This window comes from Bufo gargarizans, chromosome 1, assembly GCF_014858855.1.
Source record: "Bufo gargarizans isolate SCDJY-AF-19 chromosome 1, ASM1485885v1, whole genome shotgun sequence".
Classification (NCBI taxonomy): Eukaryota; Metazoa; Chordata; class Amphibia; order Anura; family Bufonidae; genus Bufo; species Bufo gargarizans.
Window position 1 is genome coordinate 477,342,889 of NC_058080.1, and position 27,865 is coordinate 477,370,753.

The 27,865-nt window shown below is 41.6% G+C and overlaps 1 protein-coding gene across 2 annotated transcripts in view; it reads right to left on the reverse strand.

Moving 5' to 3' along the window:
• LOC122922787 (aminopeptidase O (putative)) overlaps window positions 1-27,865 on the reverse strand; it is a 435,225-nt gene that overhangs the window by 118,488 nt on the left and 288,872 nt on the right. For both annotated transcript variants that reach the window (XM_044273518.1, XM_044273526.1), the window contains exon 12: window positions 25,709-25,769. In XM_044273518.1, coding sequence (XP_044129453.1) covers window positions 25,709-25,769 — 61 coding nt within the window. The remainder of the gene's footprint in view (window positions 1-25,708; window positions 25,770-27,865) is intronic.

A 27,865-nucleotide genomic window follows, 5' to 3' on the forward strand; every position in this document is an offset into this window, starting at 1 on the left:
ATTATTTCATATGTATGAATTTTTACTTTTTTGAGGAAACGTTCCTTACAGATGAATTTTTACTTTTTTAGGAGCACCCCCCCAGATCTCCCGGCAGATTAACATGGCTGCAAATATTGAGTGGCCATGATAATCTTATGAATGCGCAGTTACTGTGGGTGGTGGAGCATGCACAGGAATCAGGAATTGTGCAAGCAAAGTAAAGTTTCTGCATGTGGAGCTTTCAAATTCTTTGAATTGGTTTGTTTAATTATCATAGCGAGTGAGCTGATACTTGCAGGATGTGTGGCCATATTAATCTCCCGGGGGTGCGCCTAAAAAAGTGAAATTTTGTTCAGATGAACAAATCGATTTGTACGAATCAATATAAGAATCTTTCGCCAAGTAGTAATAATAATGGCATTAGAGCGTTGTTAGAAACTACCTAAGGGGTCTTACACACATTATTCTGGCACTGGCTTTTTTTTTTACCAGTAAAAAAATGCCTGAATAACCAAAAGCATTTCTATTGGGCCATATTTGGTTTTTGTGGCTTTTTTGTACTCAGTGGCCCAGATTTACTAATCGTAAAGATGGTGTAAACTTAGACAGGCTGTCTAGACATGCACCAGATTTATCACAGACGGAGGTTGAGACAGGTTTTTATACCAGAATTGTGGCACAATTTTGGCGCTAAGTGGTGCATCTTAGACCCGCCCCTTTCACGTAAAGCCCCACCATCTTGTCGAACATGTTGGAAAAAAGTGTAGAAACCCTAGATACGCCAATTTGCACCACTTTTTGGACAGCTTTTTGGCGCAGGCACATTGGTTAATCAAATAACCTAAACATTTCTTATTTCTAATATATTCAAAGCCAAATTGAGTAATGATGAGATACTATATGTCAATACATAGGGTTAATGGCATCACTGAAGTATGAATCATGTTACATAATTAAGAATGGCTTACTATATGGTAAGATTATCTAGTGTACTGACTCCCTGCAACATACACATTCATTGTGAGTCTTAATAAAGATTCAAAGTGACAAGCATGAAGAAGGTTAATGAAATGTCATGGGCATGCCTGATCATTTTAAAGACATCTTAATCACACAACATCAGAGGCACATTTACATGTCTAAATCATAGTATCTCTGCTGCGAAAAGCGTAAAAAAAATACAGGTAGTAAAATAAGCACCATATAACAAAACTAATCCCAGTACAGCATGATATAAAATTTAAAACATTCATGATCCTACTTAAAGGAAATGTGTAAAAAAAAATTGCATTTTCCAGTTAAAACCAGATAGCGACACATAATCCTTTTCTTCTAATCTGTTTTTATTTTTCCCGATTACAGATTTTTTTTTTCTCTTTTCTGAACATATTTACGGGGGTGGCCATCTTGCCTGAGCTGTTCTTAACAGCATTTGGAAAGCATTAAGAAAATTGCTTTACGGGAGCCACATGGACCATAGACACAATGGTCAGGAGGTCATTGTGCAAGGAAAGAATAGATAAACTTTGACAATCCCCTATTGTGAATAGTGGATCCTGTCTTATATATACACAGAGGTGATATCACTATAGGCAGGTTTAGAATGACAGATAAGCAGGTAACTACAGTAATGGGACCTGTGTAAAGTGGCGCCTATTATTAGGCTTAGGGACCAGTGGGAAGACTGCAGGAATTTATGGTTTTTGTTTAAACATATATTGGCATGTATAATTAAAAATAAAGTCACCAAAAATAATTTAAAAATATGTTTAATATAAAAATGTGATTTAAACAATATATAATTTAATAGATACCATCCCTTTAGTGAAATATTTAATGATCCCTTGCTGACACAGTGTACACCTTTCTGACAGCCTAGTTTTGCAAATCTTACTGTCACTTTATGTGGTAAAGATTATGGATTACTTTTCTTATCCAAGCGATTCTGACAGAGTTTTTTCATGACACATTGTACTTCATGTTAGTGGTAAATGTGGGTTGATATGTTTTACCTTAAAAAACAAAATCGAACATTTACAGAAAATTTGAAGAAAAATAGCAATTTTCTAAATATGAATTTCATTGCTTTTAAGAAAGATAGTGATAAATCACAAAATAGTTATTAACATTCACCATATACCTACTTTATGTTGGTATTATTTTGTGAATGGTATTTAATTTTTTAGCACTTTAGAAGGCATAGAATTGTTGAAGCAATTTTGTATTTTTCTAATTTTCAAGAAAATTCCTGAAACAGACTTTTTTAAGCACCAATTCAGTTCTGAAGTGACTGAGCGGCTTACATTATAGAGATCACCCATAAATGACCCAATATTAGAAACTACAACCCTACAGGTATCTGCCTACAGCAGGGCATTGTGGGAGTTGTAGTTTTACAAGAGCTGGAGGGCCACAGTTTAAGGATGCCTGTCATAGATAAAACCTTTTTTTTTTGTTTTATTAATATTAGGGGAAGGGAATTAACCAGGTGCTGTCATAGGCTCAAAGAAAACTGATTACCGGTAAGTGTAATACATTTTTTCCCCTTCGCCTATGACAGCACCCCTGGAGATTAGGTGAGAATAATCTAGGGCAGGACAACAGCTTAGAGCACCTTACAGCCAAAAGCAAGGCCCTCATTAGAAGGCAGCTGAAGTCTATAGTGTTTTAAAAATGTATGTGGAGAACTCCAGGTGGCAGCCCTACAAATCTGCTCTATAGAAGCGGAGGCCCTCTCTGCCCATGAAGTGGAGACTGATCTAGTAGAGTGAGCTCCGAACCCCGAGGGTGGTACAACCCCTTTGGAAGAATATGCTTAGTAAATAGCTTGTCTAATGCACCTGGCAACGGTCTGGGAAGAAGCAGCAGAGCCCTTCTTCGCACCTTGGAATAAAAGCAACAGATAGGAGGAGGACCATCAAGGCTGAGTGACCTGTAGATATTGAATTATACACCTCCTAACATCTAAACAATGAAATTCTGATTTCCTCTCAATTTTTAGAGAAGCACAGAAAGAGGGTAAAACTATCTCTTGGGAATGGTGAAACTGGGAAGAGACCTTTTCTAAAAAAGAAGGCTCAGGAGAAAACACCACCCGATCCTCCAAGATCACCTAGTAAGGCTGGTCAATGGAAAGTGCAGCGATCTCACTAACTCTTCTAGCGGAGGTAATGGCTAAGAGAAATACAAGTTTAAGGGAGAGCATCTTTGGGGAAATCGGGGAAAACCAAGTTTAAATCCCAGGGAGGAACCCTATTTTTACAGACAGGGGATAACTTAGATACTGCAGTCACAAACCTCTTAACCCAAGGATGATCAGCTAACTTAAACTGAAACAAGGCAATTAATGCTGGAATCTGCACTTTTAAAGTGCTAGGTCTAAGCTTTTTTCTCCATCCCTCCTGTTAAAATCCAATACAAGTGGAATGTCTCGAACATCTAGCACATTCACTGGTCTATTGGCAAATCTGTAAAAAGCCCTCCAAACTCTCAAATAGATATTTGAGGTGACCATCTTATGACTCGCCAATAGAGTAGTGATAACATCCTCAGAGAGTCCTCTTTTCCTCGAAATTTCCCTTTCAACAGCCAGGCAGTCAGGTGAAGATTTTTTTACTTCTGGGTGAAAGATTGAACCCTGAGTCAGATGCCCCTGGAATTTGGGAAGAACCCAAGGGGTGGCTATCAACATGCTGCGGAGCCAAGAAAACCAAACCCTCCTTGGCCAAAAGGGAGCTTTCACTATGACCATGGCGCTTTCTTCTCTGATCTTTCTGAGGACTCCTGGTAACAGCTTTAGAGGCGGAAAGGCATAGAGAAGGTCCCGCTTCCACGATTTAGCAAATGCATTCACTGTCTTTGGATGCTCCTTTGGGGAAAGGGAAAAGAAACCCTTTACCTTTCTGTTCGACCTGGTGGCAAAAAGATCTATCTCCAGGACACCCCATAAGCCATAAGGCTGAAATCTGATTGAATACCCCCTGGTCTAGGGACCATTCCCCCTGGCACAGATGATGACGGCTAAGGAAATCTGCTTTTACATTGTCTGTTCTTCTTAGATGTACTGCAGAAAGAGATAAAAGAGAAGTTTCTGCCAGATAAAAAAAATGGTGACTGAGGGACATCAGACACGGAGCCCTGGTACCTCCCTGCCTGTTGATATAGGCCACTGCTGTCGTCTGAGTAGATTCTGACGTTTCTGCTTCTGATGATTGGGAGACTCTGTGTCAAGGCTAACCAGATTGCATTCAGTTCTTTGAAATTGTGAGACTGAGACAGGGAATTGTCTTCCCAGCTCCCCTTCACCAGAAAAGACCCCACATGGGCTCCCCATCCGTATGGGCTGGCATTTATGGTCAAGGGGAGGACCGCTTCCCTGCACCTCAGAACCACACTCTGTAGATCCATCCACCACCCCAAAGAACTCAGAGTCTGGGGTGATAGATCTCAGCATCCAGACAGAGGACACATCTGTCCCAAACTTCCAGAATTTGAAGCTGGAGGGGCCTTGAATGATACTGGGCCCACTCTACCCCTGGAATAGCGGCCGTCATGAGACCCAGCACAGACATGGCCTCCCTCAAAGAAACTAATTAACAAGAGAGAAAAATCTGAACCCTTAACCGGATCAGAAGAGCCTTCTGTAGGGGCAACAGACACCACTGAGATCTGGAATCTAGGATCATCCCTAAGAAGCTGCACTTCTGACTTGGACACAAACTGGACTTCTCCAGGTTTATATCCCATCCTAGTCTGTCCAAAACCTCCCTTAACCAGGCAATTTTTTCCCTCAGGATCTGACTTGATCGGGCGACAAGAAGAAAATCATCTAAATAGGGTATTATAACTATGTCCTTCTCCCTCACATGGGCCATCATCTCTGCAATGATCTTTGTGAAAACCCTCGGGGCCTGAGATAGTCCAAAGGGAAGGGCCTGAAACTGAACATGTAGGATCTTCTCTTCTAGCTGAACCGCTACTCTCAAAAATCTCTGGTGGCTGGGATGGATAGGGACATGATAATACGCATTCCTCAGATCTACTGTGGCCATATAACTGGAAAGAGATTGTTCAACGTCGACCTGATGGATTCCATCTGAATAACGGTTCAGACACCAGATAACGGTTCAGACATTTAAAATTTATTATTGTTCGAAATGAACCAGTTTTCTGACAATAAAAAGGGTCGAGTAAAAACCTCTTGTCACCTCCTGCCTTGGAACTTCCACCAACACTTTTCTCTGATAGGGAAAAAACTTCTGAGATGATGGTCGACTGTCTTGGGGGATCTGACTGATAATCTGTTATCACAGATCTTTCTATTGGCAACCTTTGAAACCTTAACCTTAAGACCTCTCCTATAACAGAATTTATCCACGGCTGTTGGAGATCCTCTGCCAATGACGTGAAAAGAAAGACAGGCGACCCCCCACTGGAGGCCTGGAGTCATTGGGGTTGCTTCTTTGAGGCATCTGACCCGGAAAAAAGAGAAATGCCTTAGACTTCTTAGCTGCTCCCGCAAACTGTCTAACCCTTTCTTTACCTTTGAAACCTTCTCTATTAAACCTGGGACGGAGGGATCTTCTATCGGGCTGCTGATTGATGGAGGGAAAGCCCTTTTTTCTATCAGAGGCCTTTTCCAGTAAATTGTCAAGGACTGGCCCAAATAATTATTCACCTTGACATGAAATGGCGCAAAGCTTAGCCTTAGAACTAGCATCCCCATTCCAACTCTTTAACGAAATAGCTCTACGAGCAGAGTTAGATAAGGCGTAAGCTCCTTCTGATAACCTTAATGAGTCTGCGGAAGCATCAGACAAGAAATCCAGACCATTATATATAGTAGTAAAAGAGAATATTAACTGCTCCCTAGGGGCACACTTTTAGGGATCTGGCAACAGAAGCATTTAAAGGCCATCGATGAGGCTTCCAAATTATTTTTTACATTTCTGCTCTAATGTACATCAGGTCTTAAGAGAACCCATATCTTCAAAGGGAAACGCAGCTTTTTTTAGACATCTTAGCAACCGGGGCATCAAGTTTTGGGGCCCTATCCCAAGAGGCAGAAACTTCTTCATCAAAAGGATATTTAAGTTCAACAGAGGAAGGGATAAAAAACTTCCTATCAGGTTTCTTCCACTCTTTAATGACTGCCTGAACATTTTTATGCACGTTACAACATTCCTTCTCTTGGGGCCCAGACCCTCAGAGTACTGAAGTGACTGCGGTAGCTTCTGGTCATCTAAGCTCATGGTAACTGTTACTGCTTTGACTAGGGAGTTAATTTTCTCAGCATTAAAGAGCGGCTTCCCTGCGGATACGTCATCAGACGACTCATTAGATGAATGCCATTCTCCCTCTTACTCCAATCCTGAAAGTACATCACGGTCACTGGAGGGGGGATTAGATGCGGCTGCAGGGGTACTAGGGTGGTTTTAAAGCAGACCGCTAACCGATTCTTTAACCTCCTCATGGATCATCTGCTTGATGCTGCCCATCAGAGACGGAGCTTCCTCCTCCATTACCGTGCTCACACATGCTTGACAAAGGGGTTTAGCCCAAGCAGAGGGCAGCTTCTTTTTACACACAGCACACCCCTTCTCTTTAGATCTGGAGACCTTTCTAGGAGACTCCTTAGATACCTAAATATAGAAGATTACCCCCAGGAGTAACATGCAGCAGAAATATCGGGGTACAACCCCTCTTACCCCACCCTGGTACCGGAGTATCATTGGTGGTTTCAGTGCGCTGAGTCTGCTCCATGCTCCAACAGCAGAATCAACCTGAATGGAGAAACTGCCAGCTTCTTCCACACCACCATGGCAGTGAGCTGGCTGGGCTTTTCTCTCTGGGCGCGCATGCTCGGTCCCCCCCTTTCCGGTCTTTACAGGGTTAGCTTCCTCCTACTGCCACAAACCGGAAGTGATTCTTCCCGTGCAGGCAGCCGGACATGCGATCACGGTCACAGACGCCCCCGGAAGAAACGCTCCTAGACTGAGAAGGAGACAGAGTGGATAGGAGAGAGAAGGAGGCCCAGTTTCCTGCAGCGGCTCCTAGAGGAGGCTTACGCCACTCGGGATAACGCTCCCAATACTGTAAACTAGTCGGGGCTCCGGTAGCTCCTCTTTAACTTTTAGCGGTTCCAATTCCATATGTCCCTTAGGACAGGAAAAAGAATTGGACCCTCTTTTAAAGCGGTTCTGGTTCCTGTTTCTGTCCTGAGGAGGAGGAGGAGGCGGCCTTTCCAGGAGTGCTGTCATAGGCGAAGGGGAAAATTTAAATTTTTCCATAGATCTGCCATTTCTATGCCCAATATGTTGTGCCCATCATGTGCCAGTGTAAAATGTAAGCCCCCATTATTATGCTTTGCTTCTTGGTTTTGTTTTGCAAACTCCTTACATGTGGATGTATTGTTTTGCCTGAACACATCAGAGGGCTCGGGAGTATAAGAGCACCATGAGCATTTTCAGGCCCAATGTGGTAATTAACACTGCTTCTGGTGACAACTGTAGAGGCTCTTGGGTGAAATAATAAATAGAACACCTGAGAAGTGACCCCATTTTGGAAACTATTCCCCTTAAGGTATTAAGTGGTAGAGAGAGAATTTTGACTCCATCGGTATTTTGCTGAAATTAATGCACAGAGGACCAAATTTTTCCACAGATTTGTCTTTTCAGTGCCCAATATTCTGTGCCCAGCTAGCTGGTGCCATCTGAGACTCACACCACAGTTCTTGAATTCATAGGGAGGTTCTACTGGGTACGGAAATTCTATAAATGTGGATGCAAACTGCTGTATGGGCACATGGTAGGGCTCAAAAGGGAAGGAGTGTCATTTGGCTGTTAGTGTGAATTTTGCTGGAATGGCTTTTGGATTCTACATCACATTTGCAGGGTCCCTGAGCACAGTCGGACTGGCCCACCAGAGAACGTTTTACAGGTGATATTTTGATAAATTGGTTTACGAGCGCCATATTGCTGTCAAACAGCCTCCGATAACCATATCTCCTTTTATTTCTCTTGACAGAGCTGTGTGAGGGCATATTTTTTGCAGGATGAGTTGCTGTTATCGGTACTATTTTCAGGTACACGCAACTTTTTGATTGCTTTTACACAATTAAAGCATATTTTTTAAAATTCATTTTTAAATATTTTTTTTTTTGGTGATGGTCTTTTGTGAGGACTCGTTTTTTTGTGGGATGAGTTAGCATTTTCATTGGTACCATTTTCTTGTATATAAGCTTTTTTGATCATTAGATGTTTTGGGAGGTGATGACAAAAATGGATGTTTCGGCATAGTTTTTATTTTATTTTTAATTTGGTGTAAATGTTTTAATTTTTTCACTTTTACACCATAAAAGCATTTATTGAAAAAAAAAACTAATTTTTTTGTGTTTCCATTTTCTGATAGCCATTTTTTTCTTTTTCTGTGATAGTCTTGTGTGAGGGCTTGTTTTTTGCAGGATGAGTTGTCGTTTTAATTGCTACCATTTTAAGGTACATATCGTCATTCTGATTGCTTAATATTATAATTTTTTGGGAGGCGAGGTGACGAAAAAATGGCTGTTCTAGCATAGGTTTTACTTATTTTTTATGCCTTTCGCCTGACAGGGTAGATGATGTGATTATTGAGCTGATCATTGTTGATGCAATGAAACATAACATGTCTGTTTTCTTTTTCTATATATTACAATAGTAAATGGCTTGATAAGGGGAACGGACTTTTCTTTAACACTTGAAACTTTTATTTTATTTTTATGAAACACTTTTTTAGTTTATTTATTTCTTTTTTCATCCCACTAGAGGACTTTTGAGGGTCTGATGGCCAGTTCAATGCAGTACTATTCATGCTGTATTGTACTGCTTTGAAACTGTTAGTGTCACACTGAGACAGCCTGTGCAACTGCAGGGAGCTGAGCTGATGGGTTGAGAAAGGGAGTCCTCTACCTTTGAAAAGCCGTTAGATGCCACCGGTCACCAGTGACAGAGGCACTGATGCCAGTGTTTACAGCTCCTGTGCCCCCAATTAGTGCAGCTTACATGTGTGGGGTAATTCAAGAAGGGGTTACAGTTATGGTCAATTATTTATTGCTACAGAATTCAGTTGAAAGTGTGAATGTTCATGCATAGTGTTTGTCCAGTTTTATATTAGCGTGTGTGTGGTCCAGGAGATACAGTCTATGTGATCACTGCATCACAGCTTGGCTGACCTAAACTCACTGTTATCAAAGTGATATATGATAGTGTGAGTTGGAGTCTGACCATGGGTACACTGTCCCGTACTTACATGATATAACGCAGTGCTTGTGTACCCACTGTTTCACTGGATGGATTTGGCTTAGGGCTATTACTATGGGCATTATCTAGGTGGCCCCCTTGGTTTTTAGCCCTTTATCCCTATACAGGGATCTGGTCTTCACTACAGTAAAACCACCAGGTCACCCTCTCTTATAGTAGTCTCTGTTCAGTGAGGTGACCCAAGTGATACAGGATACACCAAAGGGGACAGCTAGAATCATAGTCAGTGGACAAGCCGAGGTCATAGCAGGAAGAGTTTGTTCAGCCAAGTAAATAAGCCAATGGTCAGGTCAAATGTCATAGGGTCAGTAAAATAAACATGCATAGGTCACGGCAATGGAAAAAAGTTCAAAACAATCAACAAGCAGAGGTCAGCCACAGAACTATACACTGTTTCAGGGACTATCCAAATGATAAACCATTTTGCTCAGACACCCTCCCACATAAGAAGGTGCCTTAAATACCCACAGACTAGTCACAGGCTAGGGACTAATTAGGACATGTAGTGGCCCTTTAAGAGTCAGAGAGAGAATACATATTTCAAGAGAAGGGCTGGGCACTCGCTATATGTGGAGTATGTGGTACTTTATTAGATAAAATGCTATAATACTAATAAAATTAGCAATAACAGTAAAATATAATACAATAATGACACTGCAATCAATATACACAAAAATAGTTCTGGCCAGACTAAATAGTACCTTCACAGTAAAATCACAGTAAAACCACAGAGTTCCAATAAAACGCAATGGTAATCCTTAAGTCCAACGTCCAAAAATTTTGCATCAATGAACACAAGTTGAAAATTTCGTATAGATAGACGTATGAAAAGAACGATATTATATTCAAAATATTCGATTCAATGTCCAAATATCTACATATAATCGTAGGTTATCCGAATCTTTGTGTGTTGATTAGTCTGTATAAGAACCAAGTTGCAACATCAAGCAATAGGACTATGTGCTAGGGCTGCAGTAAACGATTATTATAGTAATCGAGTATTCTATCGATTATTTTTTACGATTAATCGAGTAATCTAATAAGAAAAAAATAATAGACTTTTTTCCTTTATAAAAACTCATCAGACCCCCTGCCATCAGTCCCCAACACCCTTTGTTCCCCACTGTGCGATCAGCCCAAGTGCATCAACTCTAGTATCCCCCAGTGCCATCAGCTCTCCCCACCCAGTGCCATCAGCTCTCCCCACCCAGTGCCAATAGCTCTCCCCACCCAGTGCCATCAGCTCTCCCCACCCAGTGTCATCAGCTCTGCCCACACAGTGCCCTCAGCTCTGCCCCCACACAGTGCCCTCAGCTCTGCCCCCACACAGTGCCCCCAGCTCTGCCCCCACACAGTGCCCTCAGCTCTGCCCCCACACAGTGCCCTCAGCTCTGCCCCCACAGTGCCCTCAGCTGTGCCCCCACACAGTGCCATCAGCTGTGCCCCCACACAGTGCCATCAGCTGTGCCCCCACACAGTGCCATCAGCTGTGCCCCCACACAGTGCCATCAGCTGTGCCCCCACACAGTGCCATCAGCTGTGCCCCCACACAGTGCCATCAGCTGTGCCTCCACACAGTGCCATCAGCTGTGCCCCCACACAGTGCCCCCACACAGTGCCCCCATGCTCCTCCTGACACCCGGATTGCACAGCGTCACTGGTTTCTATGACGCTGTGCACTCCAGGCGCCTGGCCTTAGTTGCGCCCCACCCCCTCTGTTTCACCAACTTACCTTTCCAGCAGGGGTGCTGCCGACACTCCATCGTTCTGCGCTGCTCTTCTCCTGACGTCACACAGTGCGTCAGGTCACGGAGTGCGTACGCCAGGAGATCAGAGCAGCGCAGGACCATGGACGTACTGTGGAGTGTCCGGAGGCCGCCTGCTGGAAAGGTGAGTATTGCAGGCCAGCGGGAGACCACGGAGCGGGAGTAATAGCAAGCGCTTCACTCCCGCTCCGTGGTCACATGACACAAACGAATCTTCGATGCAAAAAATTAGCATCGAGGATTTTTTTGTGTCGAATTACTCGATTTAATCGAGTAATCGTTTCAGCCCTACTATGTGCCGATTATATTCATCACAAATACTTATTCCATCTATGGTTATGTTGTCTACTCACGAAACAGATGTCTGCAGGCGGATCCAATCGACAGTCCGCGGCGTCCCGCGTGGTGATCCAGATGAGATCCTCCGCTGCTGCTTTATTCACGTGAGTATCGTCTTTTTTTGTGGAATGGTAATAAGCGACTTGCCTCAACAGTTTTCAAAGAATTTCGACAGCTGATGTCCTTTGCTTTAACAAGCTCTCACTTACTGGCGCCAGTAGTTTCTTTCACAATCCACAGCTCCACAAATGCATGTGGTATATCCTCAATAAATTTTCTCCAGAGGAAATCAGAGCTGTAGAAGTTGGTGGTCCTTGTCTTGAATGGGGGGGTCCAGTACCAGACGCGTTTCGGGGCTCTTAGTGGCCCCTTCCTCAGTGGTTGACCTCCCCTCCATAATGTTGCTCCTTTTATAAGGGGATTTGGAAGTTTGCAAAATGTGAGATGGATCTGGTTATCCTCAAACTCTGTAATGGATTTTTACCATGGAATCAGTTTGGATCGAATAATACTCTTTTCTTTGATAAGGTCAATACCTTCCGCATTGATCTTCACTGTGCGAACTCACTGCATTCTATAGATCACATTGCACCAAAAAAACGCATCATATCAAAAAACAAAAAAAAATAAAACGCACATGCGGTTTTGATGCGTTTTCATTGGACATTACTTTTTAACCTATATTAGTCCATAAATAGTCAATATTCATCTAAAAAATTATACATTAAATGCTAAAATATCTCAAATCAATTAATACCCCCATGTTAATATGTTATAACGTAGAGAAATTGATAACTACCTAAAAACAATATAAAAAATATCATAAACGGCTGGTTAAAAATACATTGATCAATTATATATATCAGAAGTGGCCACCTGTGGCTCGAAGTGTTTAAAGTTTCAATGTTCAATATTCAATTTCTTATGGTATGGGTGAGTAAGACATTGAATATTGAACATTGAAACTTTAAACACTTCGAGCCACAGGTGGCCACTTCTGATAATTGATCAATGTATTTTTAACCAGCCATTTATGATATTTTTTATATTGTTTTTAGGTTGTTATCGATTTCTCTACGTTATAACATATTAACATGGGGGCATTAATTGATGTGAGATATTTTAGTATTTAATGTATAATTTTTTAGATTAATATTGACTATTTATGGACTAATATAGCTTAAAAAGTTATGTCCAATGAAAACGCATCAAAACCGCATATGCGTTGTTTTTTTTTTTATGATGCATTTTTTGGTGCAATGTGATCTATAGAATGCAGTGAGTTTGCACAGTGAAGATCAATGCGGAAGGTATTGACCTTATCAAAGAAAAGAGTATTATTCGATCCAAACTGATTCCATGGTAAAAATCCATTACAGAGATTGAGGATAACCAGATCCATCTCACATTTTGCAAACTTCCAAATCCTCTTATAAAAGGAGCAACATTATGGAGGGGAGGTCAACCACTGAGGAAGGGGCCACTAAGAGCCCCGAAACGCGTCTGGTACTGGACCCCCCCCCCCCCCCATTCAAGACAAGGACCACCAACTTCTACAGCTCTGATTTCCTCTGGAGAAAATTTATTGAGGATATACCACATGCATTTGTGGAGCTGTGGATTGTGAAAGAAACTACTGGCGCCAGTAAGTGAGAGCTTGTTAAAGCAAAGGACATCAGCTGTCGAAATTCTTAGAAAATTGTTGAGGCAAGTCGCTTATTACCATTCCACAAATAAAGTCGATACTCACGTGAATAAAGCAGCAGCGGAGGATCACATCTGGATCACCACGCAGGACGCCGCGGACTGTCGATTGGATCCGCCTGCAGACATCTGTTTCGTGAGTAGACAACATAAGTATGTGCGACGAACATAATCGGCACATAGTCCTTTTGCCTGATGTTGCAACTTGGTTCTTATACAGACTAATCAATACACAAAGATTCGGATAACCTACGATTATATGTAGATATTTTGACATTGGATTGAATATCTTGAATATAATATCGTTCTTTTCATACGATTATTACGAAATTTTGGACTTGTGTTCATTGATGCGAAATTTTGGGACGTTGGACTTAAGGATTACCATTGCGTTTTATTGGAACTCTGTGGTTTTACTGTGAAGGTACTATTTAGTCTGGCCAGACCCATTATTGTGTATATTGATTGCAGTGTCATTATTATATTATATTTTACTGTTATTGCTAATTTTATTAGTATTATAGCATTTTATCTAATAAAGTACCACATAGTCCACATATAGCGAGTGCCCAGCCCTTCTCTTGAAATATTGTTGCAGCTTATAGATTGGGTGACTCTGTGGGCTGAGAGCACCCATCTGGGCCACCTCACACATCAGTGCAGTCTATTTCTGGTTTATTCCAAATCCCAGAGAGAGCATACATGCCCTGCAGGATTAGATGATTGCAGAATAGAAGCAGAGAGGATGCAGAAGCCTAGTATGGAGCAGACAGAACTACAAGTACTCTGGCAGCTGCATGCGTGTTCTATTATTCTATTATAGTGTTACGTATTTATTTAGACACCTAGGGGGTCATTTGTTGAGACTGGCTTCCTAGCTGGCTTACATGTAGACCATTTTCTACTCCTAAAACCAATGTAGAAAATTATGAATGAGATGGGCCTGCTGGCCTGTCCCCTTCCCCGCCCATGCCATGCCCACTTTTTTTAGACCTTGTGTGAGCAGGGAAAAGTTGCAGATTGCGGCGCAAATAACCTTTGCACTGCAATCTGCGCCGAAATACACCGGCATATTTCTGGATAATAAATGACCCCCCTATTGTCCTGTGGGTTAAGGTAACAGAATACAGATTACACATAATAGAGATCTAATGGCTGCTAGTTGGATACTTCCCAACAATGTAGTTGGTAAATTAGGGACAAATAAACCCACCCCAAGAACATCCCTAAACCATGAGGGACCACAGATTTATGTGCAGAGCTTATAAGAGCCTCGTCCATTTTTGACCCGGGACAGCCAGGATTTGCAGGGACTTTCTCTGAAAATTAGGCACAACTAGCAGCTATGTAGTTGACCATCAACAATGCACATAGGGAAATGTTTGGAGGGCGGCGATAAAGTCATCAAGCATCTTCCTCTCCCCATCTCTCAGTTTGAATCAGGTAATGTAATTGCACATTTTTATTTTTTTAGCCCATAGCTGTCACTTTGAGCACTATGTTTAGAGCTTATGGTGACAGAGAGTTCATTATTTCAGCTCTGTGTAATCTCAGTAGAGTGGGACTGATAAAGTATTTAATGGCGCTACACAGTAAAATCTACAACTAATGTTAAAGGGGTTGTCTGGGCGTTTTTTATATCGATGACCTATCTTCAGGATAGGTCATCAATATCAGATCGGCGGGGGTCTGACAACCGGCACCCCCGCCGATCAGCTGTATGAGGGGACAGCCTGCGCAGTGTGCACGTGACGTCTCCCGTCTTTCTTCTTGTTCACCGCTGCTGTCTATGACAAAGGGAACGGAGATGGCACATGTGCACTGCGCGTCATCGCCTCATACAGCTGGCCGGCGGAGGTGCCAGGTGTCGGACCACCGCCGATCTGATATTGATGAACTATCCTGAGGATACAGAAAAAAGTGGGTTGCTGGTGGCTCACCAGACCAATACAATGTCCAGGTGCTCTATGTTTAGACTGATTCACCCAATCAGAGAAGGGAGGTATGCAATAGAAGTGTATAATGAAAACCGGCACTCTACATCTGGTGGTAACGCTTAAAGAGAAATGTAGACAGATAGGATGGTAAAAATATGCATTTATTGGTTGTCTATATCAATAGTATAGGGGAGGGTTAGGGAATATTAAAAGGGTAATAATAATAATAAAAGTAGAAATAAAAATTGCAAAATGCAGAGGTGGGAGTGCACAATGGAGCAATGCGGTGGTCGTATGGTGGATAGGTCATCAATATTAAAGGCCCGGACAACCCCTTGAAGGCTGTAGATACACACATTTACAGGTGTACATTTACATTTAGCATGCATAGGCAGCAGAATGTGAATAAGGCCTACCAAGTAACTACTTACTGTTCAAGCATAGAGTAAATGTTACTTTACTTACTATACCTAAATACTACTAAATGGAAAACACATTTAGAATGCATATTGAGGACAGATATCGTCTCCTATGAAAGCAACTGCTTTGGAATGTCACAATCAATAGATCCAGACTTTCTGTCTCTGCAGATCCTTTGAAATGGTCTTAATATTATGCGCCATGCTGTTCTTCCTGTATTGATATTGCAATGTCTAAATTATCTAGTGAGGCTCTTATTTTTAATCTTGTGTTATTTATTACTGAACTGCGGTTATGTTAAAATCTGTTGCCTTTATTTTTAACCTGTCCTTTCCATTTTATGGATTTAACAATGTAATCAAATATATTGTATGAAATCTATATATTTGTTTCATGCTGCATTCAAATAGTAAAGGGTGCTAGGATATGTCGTTTAGAGTAGAACAAAAGTATATTTAACTAGAAAAGCTACAGTTTCTGGAGTGTTCTTGCATCCACCAGTAGTCTACAACTGGAGTGGGTGGAGTGGCTTGAGTAACTGTTGTGTGGCTGGAGTAACTGTGGAAAGGTTGGACTGGGCAGAGTAACTTTATGGAGTGGGCAGAGTAGCTGTGTGGAGTGTTTGGAGTGAGTAAAGATAGTAAACATTACACTAACCAATTAATTGATCAAATAAAAAAAGTCCACATGGCAAGCTTGATAGAGTGAGAAATGCATTTCAACTTTTATTTATGTGTGTTAAGAAGCTGCTATGCCTCTTACTCTGGTGGTTATGCCCATTAATCCTTAAATATTTGCATCAAGGTAACAGTATATCCCTTTTTCAGTAATATTTTCCCTTTCACATCAGGTTTATACATTTATACACCTGACATAATGAAGGCGGAAAAATTATTACGTACATTTGATAAACAGGTATGTGTCCTAAAAGAGCTGCATACACAAATAAGCTTATTAACTGCACATACAATGCATTCAGAAATACCCCATAATAACAAAGTGAAAACAGAATATTCAAATTCTTTGCTAATATATTGGGGGGAAAAATAATATTGCATTGACATACAAATTCAGACCATTTGTTCAGTACTTTGAGGCCCTGGATTTGGGAATTTTCTTCCATTCTTCTCTGCAGATACTCTCAAGCTGTGTCAGGTTGGATAGGGACTGTCAGGTGACAGCCATTTTCAGGTTTCTCCAGAGATGTTCAAGTCAGGGTTATAGCTGGGCCCCTCAAGAACATTTAAAGAGCTGTCACTAAACCACTTCAGTGTTGTATTGGTTGTGTGCTTATGATCATTGTCTTGTTAGAAGGTGAACCTTTGGCCAACTCTAAGGTCCAGAGCACTCTGGATTAGATTTTCATGAATAATATTCACCTTTCCTTCAACCCTGACCATTCTCCCTGTCCCAGCGACTTAACAACACCCTCACAACATGAAGTAGGATATAATATTGGGCAAGTCGTGAACAGTACCTGTTTCCTCAAGACACAAATTTTAGAATTGATGCCAAAAGGTTTGATCTTGGTTTCATCAGACTAGAGAATTATGTTTCTCAGAGTCTGAGAGTCCTTTAGGCAGGCTTTCATGTGTCTTTTACTGAGGCTTTCTTCTGGCCACTCTGCCATAAAGCACAGATTGGAGGAGTGCTTCAGGGATAGTTGACCTTCTGGAAGTTTTACCCATCTGCATACAGGATCTTTGGAGTTCTGTCAGAGTGACCTTTGGGTTCTCTGTCATCTGTCTTACCAAGGCTCATTCCCCCCCCCCCCCCCCCAATTACTTAGTTTAGTGTGGCAGCCAGCTCGAGGGAGATCCCTGCTTGTTCCAAACTTTTGACATTCAAGAATTATGGAGGCCTCCATGCTCTTCAGAACTTTCAGTGTAGCAGAAATAGTTTGGTACTTATTTACAGATCTGTGCCTCTCAATCTTGTCTCTGAGGTCTAAAGGAAGTTCTTTCCTCCTCATGGATTGGTTTTAGCTCTGATAGGCATAGGCAGGGGTGCCATATATAGGCAGGGTGTGTCTTTCCATGTCATGTCCAATTAACTGAATTTACCACAGGTAGACTCCAATCAAGGTGTAGAAACATCTCATAAATGATCAAGAGTAAGATGAAGCCCCCAGAACTAAATTTCAGGTCAGGTGTCATAGCAAGGGGTCTGAAAACCTTTTAAATAAATTTGCTACATTTCTAAAATTCTCTTTTCACTTTGTCATTATGGGGTATTGAATGTAGATTTATTGGGGAAAACTTACATTTTTTATTTCAGCACAATGTCACAACATAACAAAATGTGAAAAAATTGAAAGGGCCTGAAGACTTTCCAAATGTATTGTACACCTAGAGGCATAAAAGTTCTAATGCAATTGGAACACTGATGAAATGCTTTCTTTATATGAAGCAGCACTAGCTGCTGTTTATGCTACAGGGGCAAAGGCCATATTTGGAGAGCCTAAAATCACTGTGTGTAAAGTACCCAGCCTCCCAACACATTGCAGAAGTTTCCAGCCTAAGATATGTAGGTGGGAGAGTGGGCGCTTGGGAATGTGAACTTGATCCAACACTGATCAGTGAGGCAGCAAACCCTCATTGTTCTTTGGATACCACACATAACTCGGCTCAAGTAGGGATAAGCACTGTCTTTTGCAAATAACGCAGCTTTTGTATTCAACAGCCCTGCAACTCACTAAAAACACGAAGGATTTTACAAACATCACAGACATTTTAAAAGGCACACCTGCCTAAAAACAAGTGTGTGAATATGAGTGTATCTCTAGTCAAAGTTTTATATCTTATAAATGTTTCTGCTCCTGATAAATAGCATACAACGGCAAAGTGTGCCTCATTGGGTCATGAAATGGAAAGTGGGAGCAATAATTTGCAACCTGTGTATTATTTCAAATAAATAAGTGGTGATGCATGTGGTCATACACTCCTCAACATTAAAATTGCACCATCAAGAAGGAAATGAATGGAATGGAATGATGGAAATCATAGGATCGATAGACATGATAATGATATGCAAATTATAAAAATGCAAACAAAATATTAAAAACATCTTGAGAAATAAACGCACATACATGCCTTTGAATGCTGTCAATTAGATTATTAATGGTTGTCTGAGCAATGTTCTGCCACACTGTATGTATTTGGGCACGCAAATCATCGAGATCTACTGCTCACAGCTCCCTTTGCAACTGCCAACCAATGACGTCCCTGATTTGCTCGATGGGGACACAAATCTGGAGACAGTGCAGGCCATGGTAACATGTTTAGGCCACACAGGTTGCTCATACTAGCATGAGCAACATGTGGCCTGGTGTTGTCCTGTTAAAAAATGGCTACTGGGACACTTTGAAGAAATGGCCTTACCACTGGTTCCACAACTAAATCAATGTAACGCCGCACTGTTAGTGTAAGGCCTCCTGCACACGAACGTTTTTTTACACGGTCCGCAAAAACGGGGTCCGTAGGTCCGTGATCCGTGACCGTTTTTCCGTCCGTGGGTCTTCCTTGATTTTTGGAGGATCCACGGACATGAAAAAAAAGTCATTTTGGTGTCCGCCTGGCCGTGCGGAGCCAAACGGATCCGTCCTGAATTACAATGCAAGTCAATGGGGACGGATCCGTTTGATGTTGACACAATATGGTGCCATTTCAAACGGATCCGTCCCCATTGACTTTCAATGTAAAGTCTGGAGTTCTGTTATACCATCGGATTGGAGTTTTCTCCAATCCGATGGTATATTTTAACTTGTAGCGTCCCCATCACCATGGGAACGCCTCTATGTTAGAATATACTGTCGGATATGAGCTACATCGTGAAACTCATTTCCGACAGTATATTCTAACACAGAGGCGTTCCCATGGTGATGGAGACGCTTCAGGTTAGAATATACAAAAAAACTGTGTACATGACTGTCCCCTGCTGCCTGGCAGGTGCTGCCAGGCAGCAGGGGGCAGACCCCCCCCCCTGTTTTTAACTCATTGGTGGCCAGTGGGCCCCCCCTCCCCTATTGTTAACTCGTTGGTGGCCAGTGTGCGCACCCCCCTCCCTCCCTCTATTGTAATAATAGCATTGGGGCCAGTGTGCGCGCCCCCCCCAACCCCCCCCCCCCCCCCTCTATTGTAATAATAGCATTGGGGCCAGTGTGCCCCCCCCCCCCGATCATCGGTGGCAGCGGAGTAGAAGATTCATACTTACCTGGCTGCTGGCTGCTGCGATCTCTGTGTCTGGCCGGGAGCTCCTCCTACTGGTAAGTGACAGGTCTGTGCGGCGCATTGCTGTCACTTACCAGTAGGAGGAGCTCCCGGCCGGACGCAGACATCGCAGCAGCCAGCAGCCAGGTAAGTATGAAAATCTTCTACTCCGCTGCCACCGATGATGGGGGGGGCGGGGGGGGGGGGGGTGTGCACACTGGCCCCAATGCTATTATTACAATAGAGGGAGGGAGGGGGGGGGGGTTGGGGGGTGCGCACACTGGCCCCAATGTATTAAAACAATAGAGGGAGGGAGGGGGGGGGGTTGGGGGCGCGCGCACACTGGCCCCAATGTATTAAAACAATAGAGGGAGGGAGGGAGGGGGGTGCGCACACTGGCCACCAACGAGTTAACAACAGGGGAGGGGGGGGCCGCACAATGATATTCAAACTGGGGAGGGGGGGGGGGGTCTGCCCCCTGCTGCCTGGCAGCCCTGATCTCTTACAGGGGGATATGATAGTACAATTAACCCCTTCAGGTGCCGCACTATCATATCCCCCTGTAAGAGATCGGGTGCTGCCAGGCAGCAGGGGGCAGTCTTGTACACAGTTTGTAGTGTATTCTAACTAGAAGCGTCCCATCACCATGGGAACGCTTCTGTGTTAGAATATACTGTCGGATCTGAGTTTTCACGAAGTGAAAACTCAGCTCTGAAAAAGCTTTTATGCAGACGGATCTTCGGATCCGTCTGTATGAAACTAAAACCTACGGCCACGGATCACGGACACGGATGCCAATCTTGTGTGCATCCGTGTTCTTTCACGGACCCATTGACTTGAATGGGCCCGTGAACCGTTGGCCGTGAAAAAAATAGGACAGGTCGTATTTTTTTCACGGCCAGGAAACACGGCTCACGGATGCGGCTGCCAAACGGTGCATTTTCCGATTTTTCCACGGACCCATTGAAAGTCAATGGGTCCGTGAAAAAAAACGGAAAACGGCACAACGGCCACGGATGCACACAACGTTCGTGTGCAGGAGGCCTAACTGAAATGAAGACTAGAGGGGTTGGCTATCGTACATTATGTCACTCAATACCATAATCCCAGGAGTATGACTGGTGTGACGTTCCCTTGTGAAGGTCTCTTCATGGCATTGACAATGTGGTCTACCGATCAATCTCTGGCTATCATTGCATCAGAAAAAAAAGCAGGATTTAACCACTTCAACCCCCCTAGCTGAAACACCCTTAATGACCAGGCCACTTTTTACACTTCTGCACTACACTACTTTCACCGTTTATTGCTCGGTCGTGCAACTTACCACCCATATGAATTTTACCTCCTTTTCTTCTCACTAATAGAGCTTTCATTTGGTGGTATTTTATTGCTGCTGACATTTTTACTTTTTTTGTTATTAATCGAAATTTAACGATTTTTTTTGCAAAAAAATGAAATTTTTCACTTTCAGTTGTAAAATTTTGCACAAAAAACGACATCCATATATAAATTTTTCGCTAAATTTATTGTTCTACATGTCTTTGATAAAAAAAAAATGTTTGGGCAAAAAAAAAAAATGGTTTGGGTAAAAGTTATAGCGTTTACAAACTATGGTACAAAAATGTGAATTTCCGCTTTTTGAAGCAGCTCTGACTTTCTGAGCACCTGTCATGTTTCCTGAGGTTCTACAATGCCCAGACAATACAAACACCACACAAATTAGCCCATTTCGGAAAGTAGACACCCTCAGGTATTCGCTGATGGGCATAGTGAGTTCATATAACTTTTTATTTTTTGTCACAAAAGCGGAAAATGATGATTTATTTTTATTTATTTTTTTCTTATTTTTTTTTCTTACAAAGTCTCATATTCCACTAACTTGTGACAAAAAATAAAAACTTCCATGAACTCACTATGCCAATCACAAAATACCTTGGGGTGTCTTCTTTCCAAAATGGGGTCACTTGTGGGGTAGTTACACTGCCCTGGCATTTTAGGGGCCCAGATGCGTGAGAAGAAGTTTGAAATCAAAATCTGTAAAAAATGACCGGTGAAATCCGAAAGGTGCTCTTTGGAATGTGTGCCCCTTTGCCCACCTTGGCTGCAAAAAAGTGTCACACATGTAGTATTGCCGTACTCAGGAGAAGTTGGGGAATGTGTTTTGGGGTGTCATTTTACATATACCCATGCTGGGTGAGAGAAATATCTTGGCAAAAGACAACATTTCCCATTTTTTTATACAAAGTTGGCATTTGACCAAGATATTTATCTCACCCAGCATGGGTATATGTAAAATGACACCCCAAAACACATTCCCCAACTTCTCCTGAATACGGCGATACCAGATGTGTGACACTTTTGTGCAGCCTAGGTGGGCAAAGGGGCACACATTCCAAAGAGCACCTTTCGGATTTCACAGGCCATTTTTTACACATTTTGATTGCAAACTACTTCTCACGCATATGGGCCCCTAAAATGCCAGGGCAGTATAACTACCCCACAAGTGACCCCATTTTGGAAAGAAGACACCCCAAGGTATTCAATGAGGGGCCTGGCGAGTTCATAGAATTATTATTTTTTTGGGCATAAGTTAGCGGAAATTTTTTTTTATTTTTTTTTTTCTCACAAAGTCTCACTTTACGCTAACTTGGTACAAAAATTTCAATCTTTCATGGACTCAATATGCCCCTCAGTAATTACCTTGGGGTGTTCTTTCCAAAATGGGGTCATTTGTGGGGTGTTTGTACTGCCCTGGCATTTGAGGGTCTCTGCAATCATTACATGTATGGCCAGCATTAGGAGTTTCTGCTATTCTCCTTATATTGAGCATACAGGTAATGAGATTTTTTTTTCAGCCTCCGGGCTGAAAGAAAAAAATGAACGGCACAGATTTCTTCATTCACATCGATCAATGTGGATGAAAAAATCTCTGCCAGGACATAGGAGCTCCGCCCAACATCCATACCCACTTAGCTTGTATGCCCTGGCAAACCTCATTTCTCCATTCACATCAATCGATGTGGATGAATAAATCATTGCTGGGATTTTTTTATTTATTTTTTATATACAAAGTGTTTGCCAAAGCATATGGACACCGCCACCTCCTCAGCTCATATGCCTCGGCAAACGTATCTTTTACTGCAGAGGAGAAATCTCGTCTTGCAGCGCCGCATACACCGACTTGTGTGTAATCTGACAGTTAACCTTTTTGCTTACTGGTGATTTTTTATTTATTTTTTACCTTTTATAGGACAAACCTCTCCTTCCCCATGGGACAATGTGTAAAGCGCAAATCGCTCAAAGATGTGGCGAAGTGCATTATGCACTTTGTCCCAGGTGAAAGGAGAGGTTTGCAGCAGCTCTGTGTGTAAATGGGCCCTAATAGCCCTGTGTGCCTGTGCTTGTGAGATGTGATCCCTATGCTAGGTGTACCTGTGTGTGGTACTTCCGGAAACACTCCCCTAAGCATAGGGCAGGGTGGTCAGGGCAGTCAGGACAGAAATAGTGGGTGTCACTCCTTATTCCACTCCTGCTACAGACACGACATCTTGCGCCGAGCCCAGTGACGAGGATGAAGCTCCTGCCCTCAGTCTCCTGCAGATCGCACTGGTGCAGCCCTCAGTGGGTACTGCGCCTGCGCGAGAGTTCGTTCGGCCGTGAGGGAGGGGGAGGAGAGGGATGAGAGGCTGTGGGCGGATCGGCAGTCGGAAGGAAGGAGTTTTGGCCACTGTAAGAGGGGCGTTACTGGGCACACTAAGGGTTTCTCTCATAAACTACTGGACGGATTACAAGATAGAAGAGCACAGCCGATTCAGGGTAAGCTGTGCTGCATGACTGCTTTAAAATCCGATTTTGGGTTAGGGGAGGTGACAGAATCCCTTTAAATGTACACCAAAATGGAGGCTTTAAAAAACGTATCCCACAAAAAATAGCTATGTTAATGTAAAATTAAAAAAAGTTTTAGCTTTTAAAATGTGACTATGAAATAAGAAAATTGCTCATTAACTCCTTAAGGACTGGGACAATTCTTATTTTTTCATTTTCATTTTATCTTACTGCTTTCCAAGAGGCATCATTCTTTTTATTCCATTCATATAGCCATATAGAAACTTATGTTTTGTGGGACAAATTGTATATTATTAATGGCAACATTTAACTTACCATGCCTTATACTGAAAAATGGAAAAAAATCTTTGTGGGGAAACTGAAACAGTAATAAAGTAACATAGTAAATAAGGCCGAAAAAAGACATTTGTCCATCCAGTTTGGCCTGTCATCCTGCAAGTTGATCCAGAGGAAGGCAAAAAAAAACCTGTGAGGTAGAAGCCAATTTTCCCCACTTTAGGGTAATAATAAAATTCCTTCCCGACTCCAATCAGGCAATCAGAATAAAAAAATAAATAAAAAATTCTGCCTTTTTTTTACTTCCATCAAAAATGACATGACTACCACATTTTGCAAGTCAGTACAATTATGGTGATACCAAATGTATCCAGTTTCAATGATGTTTTACTACTTTAAAAAAATAAAAAAATTTACATTTTCAATGTATTGCCATATTCTGACATACATAACTAACTTTTTTACATCTACAGATCTGTATGAAAGCTTGATTTTTGCATGGAAAAGTGTAGATATTATTGGAACCATTAAAAGGGTTTTCTGGGTCTTCTGTATTAATGGCCTGTCCTCAGGATAGGTCATCAATATCTGATCATTGGGGATTCCATCAGATTTTGAAGAGGTGGAGCGAGGTGGAGCACGGCAGTCTCTTTCCAGTGTCAGTGTCGTTGGGTTCATCTGTCAGATTGGCCTAGTTACAGCTCAGTCACTTTCAAGGCAGAATAGAGTCAAACCCTCACCAATCAAGTATTGATAACCTATGCTGTGGACAAGTCATCAATATAAAAGACCCTGAAAACCCCTTTAAGTCCACTTAAGGGACTTGAATAAGTGATTGTTTGATTACTTACACCATAGAGTGCAATAGTTTACTATTACAGTCTATACAATTTCTTCCCCCCATCTGTCTAACCGCTGAGATGCTGATGAATCTGAAGAGTTAAATGACCTGGATCAAAGTTACGGTATCTCTGATCCTGGGCCATGCAGGTGGTGTCAGCTGTATCACACAGCCAGCACCTGCTGTGTATGGAATGGGTTCAGTTTGTGAGCCTGCACCATACTTCTCCTGCATGCAAATTATGTATATGTTAGCCCCAAATAAGTGGTCATTAAGGGGTTGATGTGTTTTCAACAACATCTAAATTGCTGGTCTAATATAACTGAATAAATGTACAATTCTGGTATACTTTTAAAGCAACTCTCCAAGCTCCTCCTAAATAACAAAAATAAAAAATACCTAATCTGTATTTTATAATTTTTCCCTTGCTGTACTGGAACTCTGGAAGTCGTCTCTCCATGCACTGACTTACTAGTAAGCATGTCTTTACATCTGCAGTGAGGAGGTAGAGGGCAGCAGCCTGAACCAATGATGAGACAGGGGGTGTGTTTTAGAGTTTAGACTACCACCGACTCCCTGTAGGCATTGTAGACAACTGTGGCCACAGATCTCATCTCTACCCTAATAAAGCTGATCTAACAAGCAGTAGAATGGAGGAAAATAAACAGTAGACAAGCAGTACAACTGGTAATTCATTTCCAGGATTTATAGAGCGGAATGGCACACTATGGCCAAATACAGTATATCCAGAAAGAGATCTGCAAGCAACTTCATGTGAGCTAAATTGTTGTATGCTATGTGCTTGCCAGTGATATTTTGGAGAAATTCATCAAGTTTTACTTGGGTGGCCTGTGGTACCCAAACAGCCAGACATTTACTTTCAGTTTTTTTTTTTTTATAATATACATAATATATATTGATCGGAATTTGATATAAATTAATCAAACACAATTACAGATTAGTGCTAACTGGAATAAATTAGGGGTTAGACATGTGAATAATTAGGTGCAATACTTCTATAACTTTTATTATATGAATTATGTTTTGTTTTATCAGCAGTTTCTGAGGAAAAAAAAAAGAATCTAAAATGTACCTGTGGCATCCCTGGAGGGTCAAGCCAGATTTGGTAGATGTCATCAACAGACAGGCCATGTCTATAATAGAAGGGAAAAAAACTACGAATCAACACAAGCAGCCAGGGTAATTTGCTGAATCAGTAAAAATTGTGTGTAAATGATTTAAAATATACCTTAAAGAGACACACACTGCCAACATATATAACACACATTAACAGCAAACATAGGAATATTCTATGTAATTAGATTTTTTATTTTTTTTTTATTTTTAAATGGGTGAATGGTTTTCTGGATATAACTTTCTGAAGTCACTCCCTGTATTCTATTTCCTATTCTGGCTCTTTAACTTCCTCTTTGTTTGGATTTTCAGGATTGTAGTCTTGCTTAACATTCTCAGTCAGGCCATTCACTCTGACGGAGAGGGAAGGGGGATGAGCGACTCAGTTAAAGCATCTCACATTACATGGATAAGTGCCAGGCTCTGGCATCTTTATCTAGAGTTATCAGTTATCCTAATTCTACTAATCTACTATCATTCTAACATCTTCCACTCACAGTAGCAGTAAACTGGCAAAGGATTGCTTATCTATATGGGAGTTTTATCTCTCTGTGCTGACTACTACAGAGGGGCAAGTTTTTGTATTTTAATTTCAATAGCATAGTATTGCCAAAAATACAAAAGAAAAACAGACAACAATAGAAACAAAAAATAGTTTTCTATGAATATTGAGCTAAAAAATACCCCTTTCTGATGAACATGCCCCTTTAAGGTCATCAACATCAGATCGGTGGGTGTCTCCATACACTATACAGTGTATGGAGCTGGAAGCAGAAAGCTCCATACACTGTGCACTAGCTATGCCAGAGTACGGCCTATCAGCTCCCTTTCAAGTGAATGGTAGCTGAGTAAAATTTAATGTAAGAGTATTTTGATTCAAGTTTATCATTGTCTCAACATCTTAAACAAGAGGCACAGCTTTGAGCTAATAAAAACTTGGGTCAGATGGAGGGGGTTCAAAAGCAAGCAACTAAAGCAACTAATAAAATGAAATGGAAGTCTCTTACAATAAAAGACTTGAAAGAATAGGCTTGTTAGCTTTGAACAAAGACAATATAGAGGTGATCTTACATGAATGTATGTATAACTGTATGCTCTTCATGGAAAAATCTACAACAATAGTTAACAGAAAAAACTATAAAAATTAAAGCTACTTTCATACTCATCCATCATGGCTAAAAAATATCCCTAAAAACCAATTTCAACGTATCTCAAAAAATTGCAGTAAGTTAGAAGACTTTAGAGAACAAGGACAATTGATCAAAAACAGATTCCTGGAAAAGGGTTATGAGATAGAATTGTTGGATCATTGTAAAGAGGAGGTAGAACGGAAACGCACTGATGTCACTTTTCAGTCAAGTAAGAATAAAAATGAACAGAAGAAGGATTTTAGATATACCTTTTTGACTCGCTATAACAGCAAGGTGGGCTGTATAAAAAATATGATCAGTAAAAATTGGCATATCCTTCAAAACGATCCTGTACTCAGTAAAGATTTACCAACTAAGCCTCCTGTAGTCTTCACTAGAGCCGACAATTTGACTAATAAACTGGTCCGTAGTGCTAATCTCGCAACTAGTAAAAAACGCATCAATGCACATAAAGGCAGGTTCACTTGGTGCGGTTTTTGCTTGCCCTGCAAAAACCGCATCCAAAAAGACCGAGAAAGGTTTGTGGAGACCATCAAAACCAATAAGATGAAAGACACTGCCTTGAAAATAAGGGGCCAATTCTCTTGCAATAGTGTTGGCGTAATTTATCTTTTGGAGTGCCCTTGTGGCCTCCAATATGTCGGCAGGACTACACGAAGCCTAAAAACTCGAGTGCAGGAGCACGTACGTAATATTAAAAAGGGTCTCGAGACCCATAGTGTCTCGTTACATTTTAAAATTTGTCATAATAAAAACCCTAGAGGTCTGCGCTTTTTTGGATTAGAACTTGTGCGCACACCTACTCGTGGAGGGGACTTCATCTCCTTAATAAATAAAAAAGAAGTTGAATGGATGTTCCTTTTAGGAACTATCCAACCCCAAGGGTTGAATGTAGAATGTGACGTTAATGCCTGTCTTTTTTAACACATCTTCCTTTAGCACCTTGCCCCATATATAATAATTTT